The sequence below is a fragment of the Nematolebias whitei genome, chromosome 17 (genome assembly GCF_014905685.2).
Source record: "Nematolebias whitei isolate Nwh7 chromosome 17, NemWhi1, whole genome shotgun sequence".
Classification (NCBI taxonomy): domain Eukaryota; kingdom Metazoa; phylum Chordata; class Actinopteri; order Cyprinodontiformes; family Rivulidae; genus Nematolebias; species Nematolebias whitei.
Window position 1 is genome coordinate 20568073 of NC_056514.1, and position 19940 is coordinate 20588012.

The 19940-nt window shown below is 40.6% G+C and overlaps 1 protein-coding gene across 1 annotated transcript; it reads right to left on the bottom strand.

The window, feature by feature from the left end:
- Window positions 1–3533: 3533 nt before the first annotated feature.
- pdap1a (pdgfa associated protein 1a) lies at window positions 3534–19733 on the bottom strand. Its single transcript, XM_037691337.1, has 6 exons — window positions 19592–19733; window positions 10809–10891; window positions 10659–10733; window positions 8367–8491; window positions 8120–8271; window positions 3534–5391 (listed from the first exon to the last, which is right to left on the bottom strand). The coding sequence occupies exons 1-6, from the start codon at window positions 19602–19604 to the stop codon at window positions 5357–5359; spliced, it is 483 nt and encodes a 160-aa protein (XP_037547265.1). The 5' UTR covers window positions 19605–19733; the 3' UTR covers window positions 3534–5356.
- Window positions 19734–19940: the final 207 nt, after the last annotated feature.

The following is a 19940-nucleotide window of genomic DNA, read 5'->3' on the forward strand; positions in this document are numbered from 1 at the left end:
TCTTTCTGTGCAACAATGGTGGAATTGGTGATCCTCTTACCATCTTGGCTTCTGAGAGACACTGACACTCTGAGAAGCTCTTTTTATACCCAATCATGTTGTCAATTGACCTAATTAGTGTTAATTGGTCTTCCAGCTGTTTGTTATATGCTCAATTTCCTTTTTCCAGCCACTTATTGCTACTTGTCCCAACTTTTTTGGGATTTGTTGACAATGTGAAATTTTGAATCAACATATTTTTCCTTTAAAACGTTACATTTACTCAGATTAAACTTTTGATCCGTCATCTATGTTATATTACGAATAAAATATTGACATTTGCCATCTCCACATCATTGCATTCAGTTTTTATTCACAATTTGTTTAGTGTCCCAACTTTTTTGGAATCCGGTTTGTTTTTTTACACTCGTGTCTTGCATCCATCAGGAGCTGCTGCAGCACCCGTTGCACCCCCACTTCACACAGCCTTGACCTGAGATGACTTCTGATGTGAACAAATGCTAGAACACTTGAACTTGAACTGAAATAGGATTTGGGAAACTCTGGTTCTGGTTTTTCCATTAACCACCACCATGCTCTGGTCGGACTGTTGGACAAGTCAAAACCAAAAAAAAAGAAAAAAGTAGGGTTTCAAACTTTTGAAGACATTAAATATATTATAGCTTTAGCTTGTGGAAAACTGACAACATAACGTTCATTACAGTCCTGACCCTCATCAGTTTGTCACATCAGTTCTACTCAAGACTCCTCTGTCACAAGATTTTATTTGGTTTACAGTATAATTTATTAATACATTTTCATTTTGCATTGTAGCAAAAAAAAAGCATGTTCTATAATTGTCACATTTATTAACTTTAAACAGATCTGGCAGATGTAAGGGAGCAGTGAAGATCACAAGTGTTGCCTGAGACGTGCTACCATCTAGAGGAGAAACTGACAAACTGTGTTCAAACAGCCCTGAAGCTCAATAATTCATTCATTTATTCTTTATTTATACATGTATAATAATCCAATTCAGTTTATTTATATAGCACCAAGTCACAACAGAAGTCATCTCAGGGCACTGAACAGAAACATCCATTCAGCTGAAACCAGAAGTTTACATACACCATTTAAAAAGACTTTTTTTCACACCGATGTGAAATCAGAATAAACTTTTCCAGTTTTAGATAAATTAGGATTAAAAACATTGTTTCTATTTACAAAATGCCAGAATAATGAGAGAGAGAATTTTTTACAACAATTTTTATTACTTTCTTCAAAGTCAGAAGTTTAAATACACGTCATTAGTATTTGGTACGATTGTTCTTGAACTGCATGACTTGGATCAAACGTTGTGGATCTCCTTCCTCGAGCTTCTCACAATAGTTGGCAGGAATTTTGTCTCATTCCTCCTGACAGAACTGGTGGAACTGGGCCATGTTTGGAGGTCTTTGTGATGGCCACTCCAAAACATTGACTTTGTTCTCCTTGAGCCACTCTGGAACCAGTTTGCCAGTATGCTTCAGGTCATGGTCCATTTGAAGACCCAAGCTTTAACTTCCTGCTGATGTCTTGAGATGTTGCTTCAGTATTTCCACATATTGTTCTCTCCTCATGATGTCATCTATTCTGTGAAGTGCACCAGTCCCTCCTGAAGCAAAACAACCCCTCAACATGATGCTGCCACCCCCGTGTTTCACAGTCTGGATGGTGTTCTCAGGGTTTGTCCTCCAAACAGTTCAGTTTTAGTTTCTTCAGACCACAGGACATGTCTCCAGAAGTTCAGGTCTTTGTCCCTGTGTGCATTAACAAACATTAATCTGTTTTTATGTTTCTTTTGAAGTCATGTCTTCTTCCTGCAGAGTGACCTTCAGCTCATGTCCACACAGTTTCACTGTGGATGATGACAGAGTCTTAGCTTCAGCCAGCATCTTCACCAGGTCTTTTCTCTTGTTCTTGGGTTGATCTGCACATTTCAGACCAAAACACGTTCATCTGTGGGACACAGAACCCGTCTCCTTCCTGAGCCGTATGATGGCTGGACATTCCCATCTTGTTTGTACTGGTGTATAACTGTTTGTACAGATGAACGAGGCACCTTCAAACATCTGGACATTGAACCCAAGGATGAACCAGACTTGTGCAAGTCCACAGTTCTTCCTGACATGTCGGCTGATTTATTTTGACTTTCCCACCATGTTGCACAAAGAAGCAGAGTGTTTCAGGTGTTCCTTTACATCCACAGGTGCGTCTCTAATGGACTCAGATGTTATCAATGAACCTATCAGAAGCTTCCAAAGACATGACGTCAAATAGAAAAATAAGATTAAGATGGAGCTAGGTTGTTGAGGGCTTTGTAGGTTAGAAGATTTTGAATTTTTATTTGAATTTTGAATAAATAAAACCTTCTCATTGAGATGTTATTTATAAGACTGAGTTTGCTGCATCTCCTCAGGCTGAAGAAGTCTTTTGGATAAAAGACGAAATGTTTCAAAGAAGAATCCATGCAGAAGACCTGACTCAACTTTGTTGATGCATCCAAATACATGTGGACGGTGGAGCTGCCACTCACTTTAGGGGTACTTCACAATTTTTAAGAACAATTTTAAAAACGGTTAAAAAAAGTTGAAGGTTTTGTTGATACATCCTGTACACCAGCATGTTGCTATTCTCCCACATGGTAAAAACTGTCACACCACAAGGGTACATTCAACAGCACTGCATCTTTGATCAATGCAAACACGTAAGAGCTGTGCGCTGCTGGTGCCACTTCAAGTCCACACCAGCTCCTTACAACAGGAGCCTTTAACAGAAGCCGAGGGGCAGTGACTTGTCTCGAAGCATCAGCTGTTAAATATTTAAGTGTGTGTGTGTGTGTGTGTGTGTGTGCTGCTGACATCTGCACACACATCACTCTGCTTTGCACATGGCATTTTCATTTACTTGGAATAGGTCTCACCAGTCCATTTTTCTGTACAATTTTGGAGGCGTCTCTAAAAAGTATGTACACGTGAAAATGCTGAATCGTGAATCTCCTTCGAGACTTCTCATTAAGAGGGTGCATCTTTTCATTTGCAGAAACTACTTTGAAGATGCAACATAGGCTTTATTTCAAAAACACAGAAAATCAGGGGCTGAATATCTAAAAATACAGGTTTTCTTCAATAATTTGTCTATCTTGCTCAGTTTCCTTCAACTCTGACCAGTTTTATAGTCCCCGCTGAAGAGAACCCTCCCACAGCATGATGCTGCCACCACCATGCTTCACTATGGGGACAGTGCTATGACTCATCTGACCACATAGATGTTACTTAACTGATGCTTTTAAAGCCAAAGGGGATGAATACATGCGCTCACGACTTCTTAGTTTTTAAAACAAGTTCACCTGTATTTAAAATCTGGAGTGTTTTGTGGAGGTCCATAATAAAAACTCAAAATTTATTCTAAATATGATGGAGGGGTGAATCCTGTTGCAGCTCACTGAACGAGCTGCAGCTGCTCTCTCACACACACACACACACACACACACACAAATACTCAGAGAAACGAGCTTAAGATGAATCATTTTATTTTGAAAACTGCTTGCACACACATAATGGAAAGTTTATTCTTCCTGCTGCTGGAGTTCACCCGTGGCTCCGTCACCTTCTTCATGACGGTGACTCCAAACCAAAGTGCAGGTGCGTCGTGTTCACCTGCAGCGTTTAGTTTGTGTTGTAAAGTCAGCAGAGTTTTACTCTGCCATGATTTAAACCATCGGTTCCTAAACCTGTTAATGTCCAACTAATGATCCCCGGCAGAAACACACAAGTGTTCAGGCCAGTTGAACAAACCTCCACCTGTACCTACAACCAGTTTACCTCCAACCCTGGAGAACCACGCTGCTCATCTCTTGGGACAGTTACAGAACAAATGTGTCATTTTTACGTGTAATTTCTGTAGATGTGACTTGAACCACTCAGTGTGTTGAAAATTGTGGGACTTTCAAGAGTTGGAAACTTTCCATGAGAATTAACAGAAACTTATGGGAATAAACCTTCAATCCAGATTACTAAAACTCAGCCCTTTACAAGGATTTGATGTACAGTTGCAGAATATATTTGAACACAGACTGGACTAAATGGTTTCAAGCAGGGACACGAGTGGATCTATGCTGTTCCTCCAACACGTGCACAGATTTCTAGAAACCCGGACCATATTTCTGAGCTTTGAGCATAAAACTAGTGAAGCTAAACATCCGAGCTCAAGGAGCAACATAAAGTGAAGCTTTGCTGATAGTAATGGGTAAAAACATTGCTGTGATGTCAACGCATCATCCAAATTAATTTTATCATCTAATCTCACGTTGTTGCGTCTTCCAGGTCGTAGCGTGACAAACATTTCTTTGATTTTATCCCAACATTCGTGCACGTTCACAAAAATGAGGAAGGAAAAGGTCAGAATTTGGTACAGATTTTAAGCTTCTCAGCTTCACTTCACATGGAAAGTTTCTGCAAACCGACCACCCCTTTGCAACACTAGACTTCTTTAGTTTCCTGTGTGACCCTTAAAAAGGCAACAAGAGCAGACAGCAGAGTCCAAACAGGACCGTCGTTAACAGCAGGGAACATGTTTCACTGAAATGTTTAGGGAAGTCCTTTAAACGTTCTGAAACACGAGGACCGACATTAACACCAAGTTGACTGAAAGGTGTCTACATGTAGATCTGTGAGGCAGAAATGTGTATAAAACGAGTAGATGTTACCGACGTGCCCGTAAGGAAGGCGGCAAATTCCCACATCTGTGTAAAATAGCTCATTTATGAGAACGGACCAGAACTTGAGATAATAAAGTTACAGGAAAAACCCTAAAGATTCTTGTTTTATTCAAATCATGAGGAAGAAAGTACTGAGCAGCACGTTAAACTGTAGATGAAATTAGAAACTGAGCTCATTTTAACCCTCCAAACGATTAGAACAGTTTGTTTTTGTCCTAATCTTAACTTATAAAACGCTAAAGGAAACGTGTAATACCAGAGAAGTCCTTGCTGTAATCCCCGTCTAGAAAACCTAAATATAAACCTTGTAAAATCGCACAAATCAAAAGGAATGGAAGATTTAGCAGCTTTAAAGTTAAAACCCTGGCACGTGATGAAAGTGGAGGCTGTAAAGCACTTCTGCTCCTGAAGCTCGACTCAATCTGAAGAACGACCAAAGGCACCCTAAATGTTGCATTCCTCTTCGCTTTGCTTCACCCGTTCGTCTGAATAGAAAAGTTCCTCCGTTGAAGTGAAAGTCTCAGGAGTCTGATCCCTGATCATGGCGGTCCTCTTCCTGCTCCCCTTCACATCATCTCCATCCCTCCACGACTGACGTGCACGTCTTCCGGTGAGGTATTAGCGTGCTCCTTTGGCCTCTTCGGCTTCTTTCTCTGACAGAAAAAAAGAAAAACATTAAAGTCGTAAATAATTAAACTTCTCAGACGACTTCAGAAGTTTGCTGACAGGAACTGAAGTTCTTCAGAGAAACTCTTGATAGAAGCAGTAAAAATCCTGAGCTGCTCCTCGTGTTTCACTTTCAAAACTGCTGGGACATCATCAGTGTCCCTCTAACATTAGACAAGGAGGGCCCGCTCTACAGAACACACGTGCTAGCTAAAAGCTACAGGGATGGTGCTCCATGTCCCTCACGCTGAGCCGTTTCCTTCACCCCCGTCGACAACTGTCGGCACACACAACAGACACGTCTCCGTCCAGTAAAACTAATAAGCAGCTCACTTTCTGCTGCACGAGAAAAGAAAAGCACATTTCTTACAGAACGCCATCATTTTCTACAAAGTAGATTAGAAGGAAGATTTTGAATTCTATTCTGGATTTGACAGGGAGCCAATGGAGAGAAGATAAAACTGGAGAGACATGATCTCTCCTACTAACTCCAGTTAAAACTCTGGCAGCAGCATTTTGGATCAGGTGAAGACTTGATATAAAATATGAATTTGAAAATATCTCATGAACCACTGAAGGGAATTGAATGAAACTTACATTGGAAATCTACAATTCATTCACTTTTGGGGTCAACCCAATTCAAGATGACCATTACAGCTTATAAATATTATCAAGCACAATATTTTACCATTTTATTGTCCTTTAACTTTATGGCCATTTGTGTTCCTTAAGAGACAAACTGACCACCTTATTTAACTGCTTATTACATTACAGGCCACTTCACTTCCCATTTTTAAATCTCTTAAAAAAACACCTGTTTTCACTGATTTTTAACTTTTAGTATTTTATTGTTTTGCGTTTGTTTTTCTTTTGATGCTTTAAATGTTTTTTCTTTAAATTACTGCCATTGTTTTTTATTGGTAACAACTGCTGTTTTAAAATGTGCTTTATAAATATATTGGACTTGTTTAAAAATAGTATTTTTAAATACGTTTTACACAAACTATTCAATCTTTTAGAGCCATCTCAGCCTGAAATATGACTTAAAAAAAAAAAAAAAACTTAAATTTTTAATTCTTTAGGGGTTTTGCTTTTACAATAATGTCAAATTTCTATATTTTAATTGACAAAATATTTTGTATATTTTATTCCAAAAAAATAAAAAATAAGCACTTTCCCCATTAGTACCCTAAGATTTTTATTTTTTACAACTTTCAGTCTGGAGTTTTGCGAGGACCTCCGGGTCTCTAGAGCTGGCAGTGGAAAATAACGCCTCGTTTTCAGTCAAACTCGTGAGTGGGGGGTTATTAATAATTAATTTCTTTAACTACTCGTTGACAACGCTAGTTGCAGATTTAATTCCTCTTACTGAGCCAGATGTACCAGCGAGCTGCAGAGCGCCCAAGGACCAATGTAACGGTTAAGTGAAATCAAGGTTTTGGGGTGCCAGCCAGGTCTCTCTCCTGACAGACAAGAGGTTTCATTTTATACGTTTACCCTTGAACAAAGGATGTGTTTGATTAACACCCTCAACATTAAATGGAAAAAACCCAACAACCACAAAATTTCTCAACAAGTTTCAAATGTATTTACCCACAGACACAAAAAATAATACTTCATACAATAATAATCGATCCTTTAACGTAAAGAGGGACATGGTTGGAGCATCATTCAATCACTTAGTTTCAGTCCCAAACACTGCACAGAGGCACAACCAGCACGGTGCTCAGCGGCACCCAGAGTTCAGCAACCTGCAGCCGCAGATATCAACAAGTTGGGAATGTATTTACACACAAATAAACAATAGTTCATCCAATAATAATCAGTTATTTAACTTAAAGAAGAACGTGGCTCGAGCGATAGTCAATTAATTGAAGTTCCAGTGCTCGGTGGCACACAAAGTTTAACAACCTGCAGCAGCAGCCGGTTGATTTGTTTCACTCAAGCTACCGATGCTTGGGAGAGACAAAGAGAAACGCTTCTGTTGCGAGCCAGACGAGCCCTCAGGTGATCCAAGATCAAGTAGTCCGATGGTTCCAGGCGAGCTGTCAGAAGACGCACCCCTCGCTGCTCTGCCGCGCGTCATTTCACAACTCTCAAAAAGGGCGTTTCAGCTGGAAACATCTGGACTTGGCTGCCAGCGTGTCGGACAATGATTGCTCCAAAAAACAAATGGGTGGATTAATTTTTATGTGCAGAATATTTATGGGTGAGTGATCGGGCTGTCACACCAACAGCAGTCTGCCATCAGTCACTCTATACCACAGGCGTCGCAACCATTTTATGTGAAGGGGACATGTCCCCCCCCCACACACACACACACACTTACTATGAAACATTAGTTCAGGCGGTGCAGTTTCTCTTTCTTCGTGAACGAATCCATTCCACTTGATTAATAGGAGAATGCTCAGGACACTAAAACTCCACTCCAGGTTTTCCTGGTTACCTCCAACTCTAAACAGCCGCCTGCTGCTTGCACAGTTTCTGTGCGTCTCGCATCACATTCAGTTTCATAACGGAGTACTGCGTGTAGAACTTTGAGGAAAGAGATTAATTTAATACAATTTGGAATAAGCCGTAACATAAAATGTGGAAAGTGAAGCTCTGTGAAAACTTCCCGGATGCTCATCAACTACACAACTAATAAATTGTTTGATTTCCACTTTTGTGAACAGGTTCCCTGACGTGTGTGTGATTCTTGCTGTTCTCTTTCACCTTTCCTGAGTTCCTCTCTCTTCTTGGAAGCTTCTTCTCTTTGTTTTTTGATGATAGCCAGTCGGGCCAAGTCCGCCCTGGCCTGCTCGGTCTTGCCCTCCAGATGGAGCTTCATGTAGCGTTCCTTTGACTTCTGCTTCTCTATCTCCTCTCTGAACGACAGATAAAGAAGGAAAACTTTAAAAAGTTAAAACCTCCTTAGAAGAGGGACAAACATAGAAATATTGATTCTTGGGGAGACGCTCACCTCTCTCTGCGAGACAGCTCTCTGGGAGCAGCGACGTCGACTTCAGCCACCTTCTTGCTCTTCTGGGAAACACGGTTGGGATTTTCAATCTCTATGAGCCCCTCCACTCCACTCCTTTTCTTTCTCTGCCATTAAAAGAAAACTCTCAGCCTTAATCACCAGTTGAAGCCAATCACAGGTAATTACAAACTTCTGCCAAGCTTAGCTTTGTCCTTGAAATTAATTTTTGTCTCCTTAGTTGTTCTCTTTATAATATTTACCAGCTCACAGTTAAACAGCACAATACTACCACACGCCTCACTGCTAGAAAAATATCTGGAAGACATTTGTTGCCCAAAGCCAAATATAATCAGTGCTTTAGGTGGCGAAACACGCCAAAGCAAAGTATTTGTTAGAGATATTTGATGCGATTTCTGTGGAAATAGCTGAGAAGGCATTTTCAAAAATACTCAGATAATTTAATAAAGCATTGAACATCAGCCACAAAATTCAATAAAATACAAAAAGTACAAGATGCTGAGGCAGCAAAAAGGAGCCACGGCTAAATCTAGACATAACTGAGATTGTAGAAAGATGAACTCTGGGACCATTATCAAACAAACACACTGATAACACGTTACCAGTCGGTTCCAGAGAAAATCTAAGTTGCTTTTGGCCACGCACCGCTTTCCATGAACCTAATGGACGATGTGTTGTTTTAACATCTGAATAAGCAAATTATTTACAATCTCAAATCTGTTTGGTGAAGGATGATAGATAGGAGGTGCATTAAATACGACAGAGCGTTTTATTTTTACTAGTTGTTCATAACACAGGCTCTGTTTAGCTTCAATGTTTAGCTCCTGAAGGTACTTTTGTTTTTTGACAGCTACAGCCAGGTCATACTTTCAGAACGAGTAAACCTTAAGATTAGGTTGAAACCAACAGGGAATTTTATTGCATTTCTTTTAAATCACCCTGCTGAGCTCATTTTCATTGAACCATGACTCACTCTCCATCATCGTCAGCACATGGCTAAAGCTACTTTCTTACGGTACTTTACTTATTTTTGGCTGAGTTTACATCAACAAAACAACTACCGTATTTTTCGCCTTATAAGTCACAGTTTTTTGCATAATTTACAAGCCCTGCAACTTATAGGCAGAAGCGACATATTTATGGATTTTTTCCCATGTTTATAAACCAATTTTTGGCTGAGACATGACCGTTTTCATTCATTCTGACGAAGAAAAAAAAAAACATTGGACAGTAACATTTTCAGCCACTAGATGGCAGCAGAGTAGTAGTAGTAGCAGTATGGTATGCCTTTGTATCATGTAATAGGTAAACGTGACTATAATCACAAATTCAAAAAAGTTCAATACAAAAACAACTGGACTTTTATTTATTATACTTAATTGTTTTTTCTTGAATTTTTATGAATTTAACATGTCCTGGATGAAAGAGAATTTTCACCAGATGTTAATGACACAATCGGCCTGCCGTATTACCCCCACCTTCGTTCTGCTTGCTGCTTGGAACCGTTAAAACAGCTACACCGTCCCAGAAATGCAGCTAATTTGACCATTAAAGTGCATTTATTAAGCAAACGTTAGACTGAGACACAACTTTACTATAATTTTGCACAAACAAATAATTGTTTTTAAGTGTTAATCTTGTTAAATTCTTGTTAAAATCCTCACGTGCACGCTCTCGTGGCCGCCATTTGGCAGCCCATTGATTTCTGGCACAACACCGGCCCACATTTCCGGGCGGTCAGTGGTGACGCATAATAAATGCAACTTATATGGCGAGACGACATATTTATGAATTTTTCCACTTTATTAGACCAATATGGACTGATGCAACTTATAGGGCGGAGCGACGTGTACGGCGGAAAATACGGTACTCATTTTCCCTTTAACTGGCAGTAAATTGTACCTTCTTTCCTAATTATGCAAGTTTATTTTATTGATGGGGCTGTAGAAAAAGCAATTTATGAAAAACAGTTTGTTATAATTTGTGTGTCCTGTAACCTCTCAGATATGTGCTTTTGATGTGATATGTGACTTTTCGTCACTGGATCGATGTACAATTCTTACCATACACATTGAGAGGCATTTAAAAAATTAAAAAATAAATCAAGAAGGGGTCACTTTTCTTATAAAATGACAGACAAATAAAAACACCTAAACCCAATCCTTAAAAAAAAACATTATTATAATGTAGAAACTTTGTATTTCTTCCACAATCACTGAGATTTAACTGAGAAATGTTTTACAAAGTTGTTAAAATGTTTTTGGCGTCACTCACGTCAGATTCCTCATCACTGCTGCTCTCCTCCTCAGACTCGTCAGAGCTCTCCTTCTCAGCACCAGCATTTGCCTCCTGTTAAAACACAGACAGTCACATGACGGGACCAGGACTGAAGGGAACTCTGCGTCGTTCAAATCGTGCACTCACCTTCTCCCTCTGGGCTCTCATCTGCCGGTCGATTTCCTCTGGGTTGCTGAACTGTTTCCCTCGGCCCTTGTGACCCTTTTTTCCTGCAACACAATTTGTTTGAGTCAATCAGCTGCAGCAGCGCTCGGCGTGTTTAGAAGCAAACCAGGAAACAGCAACGTTCACACTGTAGGTCTTAATGCTTAATTCAGATTTCTGCTCAGATAACTTTGTCGTGGTCGTTCAGATTGCATTTTAAATGTGACCTCCACCACCAGACACCAGTGTGAAGAGTTAGTGCTTTTAAATTGACACACAAGAGACGTGACATCACACGCAGGGCACTGTTCACTGAAGTAAAACAGGATGCTACACACGTTAGCATGCGAGTTCTGAAGTTATAAAATCAGAAAAATTAAAATTGTTAATATCTACCATACTTTCTTGTCCAGTGTTTACATTCGATCTAGCCGTTTTCAAGCTACACTGATGCAGAATAGCATTTCTGGAATGGGAGCTCCGTAATGGAGAGGAAAATTAAATCATCAATCCCGTCAAGCTAGTTTAATAAGATTCAACACAACGGTGTTGCCCTGATGCATGCTCAATAATCCTGTAACAACGGTGTTACTTTTTTTTTTTCTTCTTTCAGCTGCTCCCTTCCTCAGAGGTCGACACAGCGATATTGATCCAAGCTGCGAAAGTGGTCAGTGGTTGGTGCTGCACCTTACTAATTCTGAGGCTGTTGGTTTGAGCCCTGGTTGTGTCAGGAAGGGCATCATCCAAAAAACTAAAAAATTTTTGTGCCAAATCCACCACTCAAGATCATTCACTGTGATGACCCCTTCAGAAAGGGGTAGCCAAAAGAAAACATTAATCCAGAGAGATTTTTTTTTTACCAGAATATTGTAACCTGTGAATACTAAACAGAAGAAAAGCTTAACCCTTGGTTTTAAAACTGAGGCCTCAGGAGTCATTTTGACCCAAGGGCAGCAGGAAGGTTAACGTTAAAAAAAGATTTTGCTGTGATCCACAGTGATAGACTTCTTAAGAATAACTTGTCAAAATTTTAAAAAGTAAACTTGTTTCAAAGCTGTAAGGAATTGTGGCTTGAACCACGATTGCCAAATTTGGGGAGTGGTGGTGCAGAGGTTATAGAAGGAGGGCCTGCCATAGGAGGGTCGCCGGTTAAACTCCCCAGACAGACTACAGCAAAATGTGAGTGGAAATTGTGCAACAAACACACACCTGCCTCCACGCTCATTTGCCCCACTCTGGGCCCTTGATCAAGGGCCTTAACCCCCACCATCTGCTACCCAGATAGCAGCTCTGCTCCACACAGAGGACTGTGGTAGCTCAGTGGCCTGTGGTTGTGTAAAGAAGGGCATCTGGTATAAAAACAATCACCAAGCTTGGTGCGAATTAGTTTACTGTGGCAATCCCTAAAGAAGGGAGCAGCCGAAAGAAGAAGACTGGCCAAAAGTGTATGTTGTTAATCATCCATACTGTGCAGCTTTAGATATACAAACCGGATTCCAAAAAAGTTGGGACACTAAAATTGTGAATAAAAACTGAATGCAATGATGTGGAGATGGCAAATGTCAATATTTTATTCGTAATATAACATAGATGACAGATCAAAAGTTTAATCTGAGTAAATGTAACATTTTAAAAGAAAAATATGTTGATTCAAAATTTCAGTGTCAACAAATCCCAAAGAAGTTGGGACAAGTAGCAATAAGTAGCTGGAAAAAGAAAATTGAGCAAATAACGAACAGCTGGAAGACCAATCAACACTAATTAGGTCAACTGACAACATGATTGGGTATAAAAAGAGCTTCTCAGAGTGTCAGTGTCTCTCAGAAGCCAAGATGGTAAGAGGATCACCAATTCCACCATTGTTGCGCAGAAAGATAGTGCAGCAATACCAGAATGGTGTTACCCAGCGTAAAATAGCAAAGACTTTTAAGTTATCATCATCAACCGTGCATAACATCATCAAAAGATTCAGAGAATCTGGAACAATCGATGTGCATAAGGGTCAAGGCCGTAAAACTCTACTGGATGCTCGTGATCTCCGGGCCCTTAAACGTCACTGCACCTCAAACAGGAATGCCACTGTCAAGGAAATAACAGAATGGGCTCAGGAATACTTCCAGAAAGCATTGTCAGTGAACACAATCCACCGTGCCATCCACCGTTGCCAGCTGAAACTCTACAGTGCAAAGAGGAAGCCATTTCTAAGCAAGCTCCACAAGCTCAGACGTTTGCACTGGGCCAGGGGTCATTTAAAATGGAGTGTGGCAAAATGGAAGACTGTTCTGTGGTCAGATGAGTCACGATTTGAAGTTCTTTATGGAACACTGGGACACCATGTCATCCGGACCAGAGAGGACAAGGATAGCCCAAGTTGTTATCAACGCTCCATTCAGAAGCCTGCATCACTGATGGTTTGGGGTTGCATGAGCGCTTGTGGCATGGGCAGCATGTCTGGAAAGGCACCATTAATGCAGAGAACTATGTTCAGGTTCTAGAACAACATATGCTCCCATCTAGACGTCATCTCTTTCAGGGAAGACCCTTCATTTTTCAACACGATAATGCCAGACCACTTTCTGCAGCAATCACAACATCATGGCTACGTAGGAGAAGGATCCGGGTACTGAAATGGCCAGCCTGCAGTCCAGATCTTTCACCTATAGAGAACATTTGGTGCATCATAAAGAGGAAGGTGCGACAAAGAAGGCCCAAGACGATGGAACAGTTATGCCCCTTTAGCACCGCCCCTAATAAGCCCCAATTCTGGGCAGCCCGCCACAGAAAGAACCCTTTTGCACCAGCCCTTTAGCTAGTATATTTAGCTGATTTGAGGCTGATTCAGGACCTCTTTTCGTCCCTGCTTCTCTGGTGGGACCGAGCGATCTCAGTTGAGCTGAGTCTGGACCGAAACGTGAATGCAGGACTCTGATTGGTCAGGGGGAGGAGTCACTGGATCTCAGAAAATTTTCACTGAGCTGCCATTTGCCATTTCTCTGGATGCGGAGCAGCGGCTGGATCTATTTTTAAGATTTTAAAAACAATGACAACGCTGTGTTTAATTCTGAAGTCCAGGTGTATTTTGTGGTGACCGACTATAAAATTCGACCAAATAGTGTCACCGCGGAGGATCATACGAGCTGCCGAGCCGTTGAATCCCGTGAGGCCGGACCCCAAGCCCCGGCCTCGCCTGCTCACAAAGGCCGGATTTGAGCCCTGGCAGGCGGAAGGACCGAGATGAAGGGTGGAAACCTTTTTTTTTTTTTTTTACAATTTATGTATAAAATATAAGTTTTGTTAAATCAGTGAAGATTAAAAATAAATAAACAGTGCTGGCTTTATCATGAAATCCTGTTTTCTTTTAGATTTTATTAAATAATCTGTTAATTAAAGTTAATTCAACTGAAAAATTATAAAAAGAAATTTATTGAATCTCTCATATTTCCCTCAAACATATTTAAAGAAGAGCTACAGCCTTTGGTTCAACATTATTCTAACCCACAGATGTACAAATCACAAAACAAGCATTACACTTTAAATTAAAGCTTTAAATCAATGCTAAACTTTAATTCAAAGCTAATTAAAAATAATCTGTATACAAGAAACAAAATCACAATGAGTGCAAATACATCAAATGATGAAGAAAAATATAGAATTTTAAATATAGATATCCTGATGCATGCTCAATAATCCAGGTAGAAAAATCTAAAAAAAAGTTAAGTCTGGTCCTCTGGACATTCAAAAAAAACAAAAACAAACAAAAAAAAAATCTAGAAATGTTTCTTCTTTCATCCAAAAGACTTCAGTCTGAGGAGCTGTATTCAGCTCAGTCTTATATAAATAGCTATGAGCTGAATACAGCTCCTCAGACTTAAGTCTTTCGGATGAAAGACGAACCATTTCTACATTTTTTGTTTGTTTTTTGAACGTCCAGAGGACCAGACTTAACTTTTTTAGATTTAAATATAATGTTTTTGTAGAATCTGGTTCATCAGATTTAATTTAGTTCAGTTTATTTATACAGTGCCAAGTCACAACAGAAGTTGTGTCAGGGCACTGAACTGAAATATTCATATATAAAAATAATAATTTAATATTATTTATCTGAGGAGCAGACTGCTTTGAGTAACTCATCGCAGAACTCTCATTAGCAGGACTTGGATTCTGGACACGCCTCCAGAATCGGTCCTAAAGTGCAGGTGCAAATCCAGGCTGAGTAGGGGTGTGCAGGGCTGAGCAGAGTTGAGGCTGATTAGGGGCAGTGCAAAAGGAGCATTAGAGGCCTGTATTAGACATGAATGGGAGAGCATTCCTATTTCTAAACTTGAGAAACTGGTCTCCTCTGTCCCCAGACATCTGTTGAGTGTTGTAAGAAGAAGGGGGGATGCCACACAGTGGTAAAAATGGACTTGTCCCAACTTTTTTAGGATTTGTTGACGCCATGAAAATTTGGAAACAACAGATTTTTCCTTAAAATGATACATTCTCTCAGTTTAAACTTTTGATCTGTAATTTGTTCTATTCTGAATAAAATATTAGATGTTGGCACCTCCACATCATTGCATTCAGTTTTTATTCACAATTTGTTTAGTGTCCCAACTTTTTTGGGATCCAGTTTGTATATATATTGTCTTTGTTTGTTTTGTTTTATAACCAAAATTGTTCTCTGATAGTTCTTAAGACCGTTTACCAAAAACATGGATAACAAAATGTTTGGAAAAATGCAATTGGAAAAATAAGTTGAATAGGAATTTTTACACCAAAAAAAAAAAAAAAAGGGGGGGGGGGGGGGAGTATAAAAAATATTTTAAAAAAAATTTGAACACCTATACACTTTCAGAATCATTTTTATTTAATTTTTATTTTTGTAATATAGGACCATATGTGGAAAACAAAATTTAAGATTGAGCACAAGACAAAACGGTGTTTTCGTCTTCTTTGTCCTGCAAGCCGGAATGTGCTTGTACGTCTTCGTCATGTCTACATGTCCTAAAGCGCAAGTAGAGCCGTGAGTTCCTGCTTCATGTCGGAAAAACCACACTTTTAGGAATAAACAGCAAACTCGAAGAAGAGCTACGTGACTACGGCCTGCTCTGGAAGCCGGTACCATCACAGACCCTCACTCCTTCATCACGCCCACAGTGGAAGCGCCATAAGCGGCGCGACAGGAAGCAGAAGCGGGGTAAGCGAGGAGGTATCCAAGCTAGGCTAGCAGCTAGCCCACACAAGCCGGACGTCCTATCCATGGTTTTGGCTAACGTACGCTCTTTGGACAATAAATTGGATTATATATGACTACTACGAACAACACAGAAGACTGTGAGAGACTATTGTGTTTTTGTATTCACGGAAACATGGCTTAATAACAACGTTCCAGACCATGCTATTCAGCTCGAGCAGCTAACATGCTACAGAGCGGACAGAGCTCTCAATGAGGGAGGTAAGACCCGTGGCGGGGGCTCTGTGTTTATATCAACAATGCTTGGTGTCGTGATGCTGATGTGGTCAACAAACACTGCTCACTTTTAGTGGAATTTATGGTTATTAAAGGCCGACCATTCTATTTACCGAGGGAATTTACAGCTGTTATAATCGTCGCTGTTAATATACCCCCAAGCTCCAGCAACAAAAACAGAAGTGAGGCACTAAATGAACTGTATCTGCACATCAGTGAGCAGCAGACAGCCCACCCTGGTGCTTTTCTCGTCTTGGCTGGTGATTTTAACCATGCAGATCTAAAAAATGTGTTTCCAAAGACATACAAACACAAGACTTTCCAACAAGAGGAAACAATACACTGGACCAAGTTTACACCACCATGAAAGGAGCCTACAAGGCCCTTCCCCTCCCCCACATCGGCGCCTCTGATCACATCAGTGTTATGCTAATGCCAGCATACAGACCACTGGTTAAAGTCACCAAACCAGTCTGCAAACAGGTACGAGTGTGGCCAGAGAGACCTTCAGAAGCACTTCAAGACTGTTTCGACGCCACAGATTGGAATATGTTCAAAGAAGCTGCTACCAAAAACAACAACACAGATCTTCAAGAGTACTCGGATACTGTATGCTCAAACATCGCCAAGTGTATTGATGATGTAACTGACCTCAAGACCATTGCTGTTCGGGCAAATCAGAAGCTATGGCTGACCGCAGGGGTCTACAGACTCCTGAGAGCCAGAAACGCCACCTTCACAGCAGGAGATCAGGTGGGCCTGAGTTCAGCCAGAAACTTCTTGTCCCGGGGCATCAGAAAGGCCAAGAAGCAGTATTCCAGGAAGATAGCTCATCGCTTCAGTGACAGCAAGGATACACAGAGTCTGTGGCAGGGAATACAGACCATCACAAACTACAAGCCAGCCCCACAAACCTGTGACAGCACAACCACTACACTGAATGAGCTGAATGACTTCTTTGCTCGGTTTGAAGCATGTAACAGCACACCTGTACAGAAACTCTCACCCTCTCCCGATGACCAGGTGCCGACACTGTCCACGAACAGTGTAAGGTGATCATTCATCAAGATCAATGCCCGAAAAGCTTCTGGTCCTGACAACATACCTGGTCGTGTGCTGAAGGACTGTGTAGTGGAACTTGAAGCGGTCTTCACGGATATCTTTAATATCTCGCTGAGTCAGACCATAGTCCCCACCTGTTTCAAAGCCACCCCCATCATCCCTGTCCCAGAGAAGGCATTGCCCTCCTGCCTCAATGACTATCGTCCGGTGGCACTCATCCCCATCCTGATGAAGTGCTTCGAACGGCTAGTCATGAAACACATCAACTCTGTCCTTCCTGCCTCCCTGGATCCCTTCCAGTTTGCATATTGGCCAAATCGTTCGACCGACAACGCCATCTCCTCTGCCCTCCACACAGCCCTCACACATCTGGACACTAAGGACTCTTATGTTAGAATGCTGTTCATTGACTTCAGCTCAGCATTCAACACCATCATCCCCAAGAGCTCATCCTTAAACTGGACAGTCTGGGGCTGAACACCTCATTGTGTAACTGTCTGCTAGATTTCCTGACCGGGAGACCACAGGCAGTACGGGTCGGCAGTAACACATCCAGCACCATCACAGGGAATACTGGAGCTCCAACCCCCATCATGTGCACCTATTACAGGGGTGCCATAGAGTGTCCTGACCAGCTGCATCACGGTGTGGTTCGGTGTATGTACTGCATTCTGCCGCAAGACACTCCAGCACATCGTGAGAGCAGTCGAGAAGATCGTCGGCACCTCCTTCCCCTCACTACATGACTTACACAGTACCCGCCTCACTCGGAAAGCCCTCTGCATGGCGGGTGATCCCACACACCCACTACACAGCGTTTTCAGCCTGCTGCCATCAGGGAGGAGACTGCGGAGTCTCCAGGCTCCAACTAGCAGACTGAGAGACAGCTCTGTTCATCAGGCAGTCGGGATGCTGAACTCTGCCTGCTCTGCCTCCCCTCCATCTTGTACCACCTTAACACCCAAAACTTTCACACATTTCCACAAAAGACAAAAACTTTTTAACACTGAACTCTGCATCATTAAAAATCGGGTTACACACTCAACACACGCTCATGTGCTCATTCAATTTGCACTACTGTTTACATTTGCACTAATGTTCATATTCAAACTACTGTTCATATTCTTACCGATATATATATATATATATATTTACTAGCTTTATTGCATATGTCACTTTACCTACACCAATATCAAGGACTTCATACATGCACTATGTACATTCACTTCATATGCTGCTTTGCCACTCACTACAAATATCAATGTCAGGTCCTTCACTTTATTTCATTTTATTTTTATAGATACACTTTTTAAAATATTTTTATACCACTATAGTACAATTTAAGACAGTATCATGATTTTATTATTTCATTTTATGCTTATGTTTATTAAATGTTGTAATGTTAAATGGTTTTGTTGCACCGGGGTCTGAGAGGAATGTAATTTCAATCCTGTGTATGTCCTGTACACATTGCAGTTTTTGACAATAAAGTGACTTTGACTTGAAGATATGGATAATGCAAAGTTTGCTTATAACAAAAACACAGTGTGTTGTACTGGGAGTGGTTGGGAAATTTAAGAATAAAAAAACACTGGATTGCAATAACTTAAAATATGTTTTGTGTATTTTATATTGTTTTACTGACATAAGGGTTAGGGTTATATGAATTTTTAAAAATCTTATCAATACTTATACATTTTATAAAACGTTAGGCAAAAATAGTATTTTGTGTGTGTGTGTGTATATATATATATATATATATATATATATATATATATATATATATATATATATATATGTGTGTGTGTGTGTATGTATGTATGTATGCGTGTCATGTATGACAATAAAGTCATGCCACTCATCAGGTGTTTGTGGTTATACGCAAAACTAGCCTCGGTTGTTTGCTAACTAGCAAACTATATTTGGTTTGACCAAACCTTCGTGCTGCACATCAGCTACTGTCGTTGACGTTTAAATTGTTCGAACAAAAATGTAGCCGAAACAGCTCCACATACTGAACCTATGATCAGTAAAACCTACGTAAACGAGTGAGGTTTACATTTATGATGAAATAAGATCTATCAGCTGATATTGCCTGATACCATTTTAAGCCGCTGTCAGCCACTTTGTTAGCCACGTAGCATGCTAACAGCTAAACATGTGCGAGTTACCTAGAATTTCTGAAACCTAAGCTAACATTTTGCTGCCCTTGGCATTGCTATTAAACGGTAATTATAATAAAAATACTTACCGCCGCGTGGCATTATGGTAAGGATAAGGATGATACAAAAATAAGCAGGCCGTCTCGAAATATTAGAAAAGTTTAAAGTGCTGACAGAAAAATGGTAAAGTGATTCGTCTCTCCCGCTGTTGGCAACCCCTTGCAATCGCCCGAAACTATTTGCGCATGCGCAAAAAATCTTGTTTGACCAATCAGAGCGTTGGCCTGTGCTGCGAAGCTACCAATCAGGAGACGCATACATGGATTGATGATTTTAGCCATAGATAATGTAGCTGATTGTAGCTAATTATATTGTTCACATTTATAACGCTTCACATTTACTTTATTATGGTTCCACATAAAGACCTCCAGTTTCTGG

Excerpts from the sequence above, each read along its gene's own strand:
- pdap1a (XM_037691337.1), bottom strand. Across the intron at positions 8,492-10,658 it reads GCAGTGATGAGGAATCTGAC|AGAAAGAAAAGGAGTGGAGT; the intron begins GTGAGTGACGCC and ends TTTTAATGGCAG. Across the intron at positions 8,272-8,366 it reads GAGCTGTCTCGCAGAGAGAG|AGAGGAGATAGAGAAGCAGA; the intron begins GTGAGCGTCTCC and ends TCTGTCGTTCAG.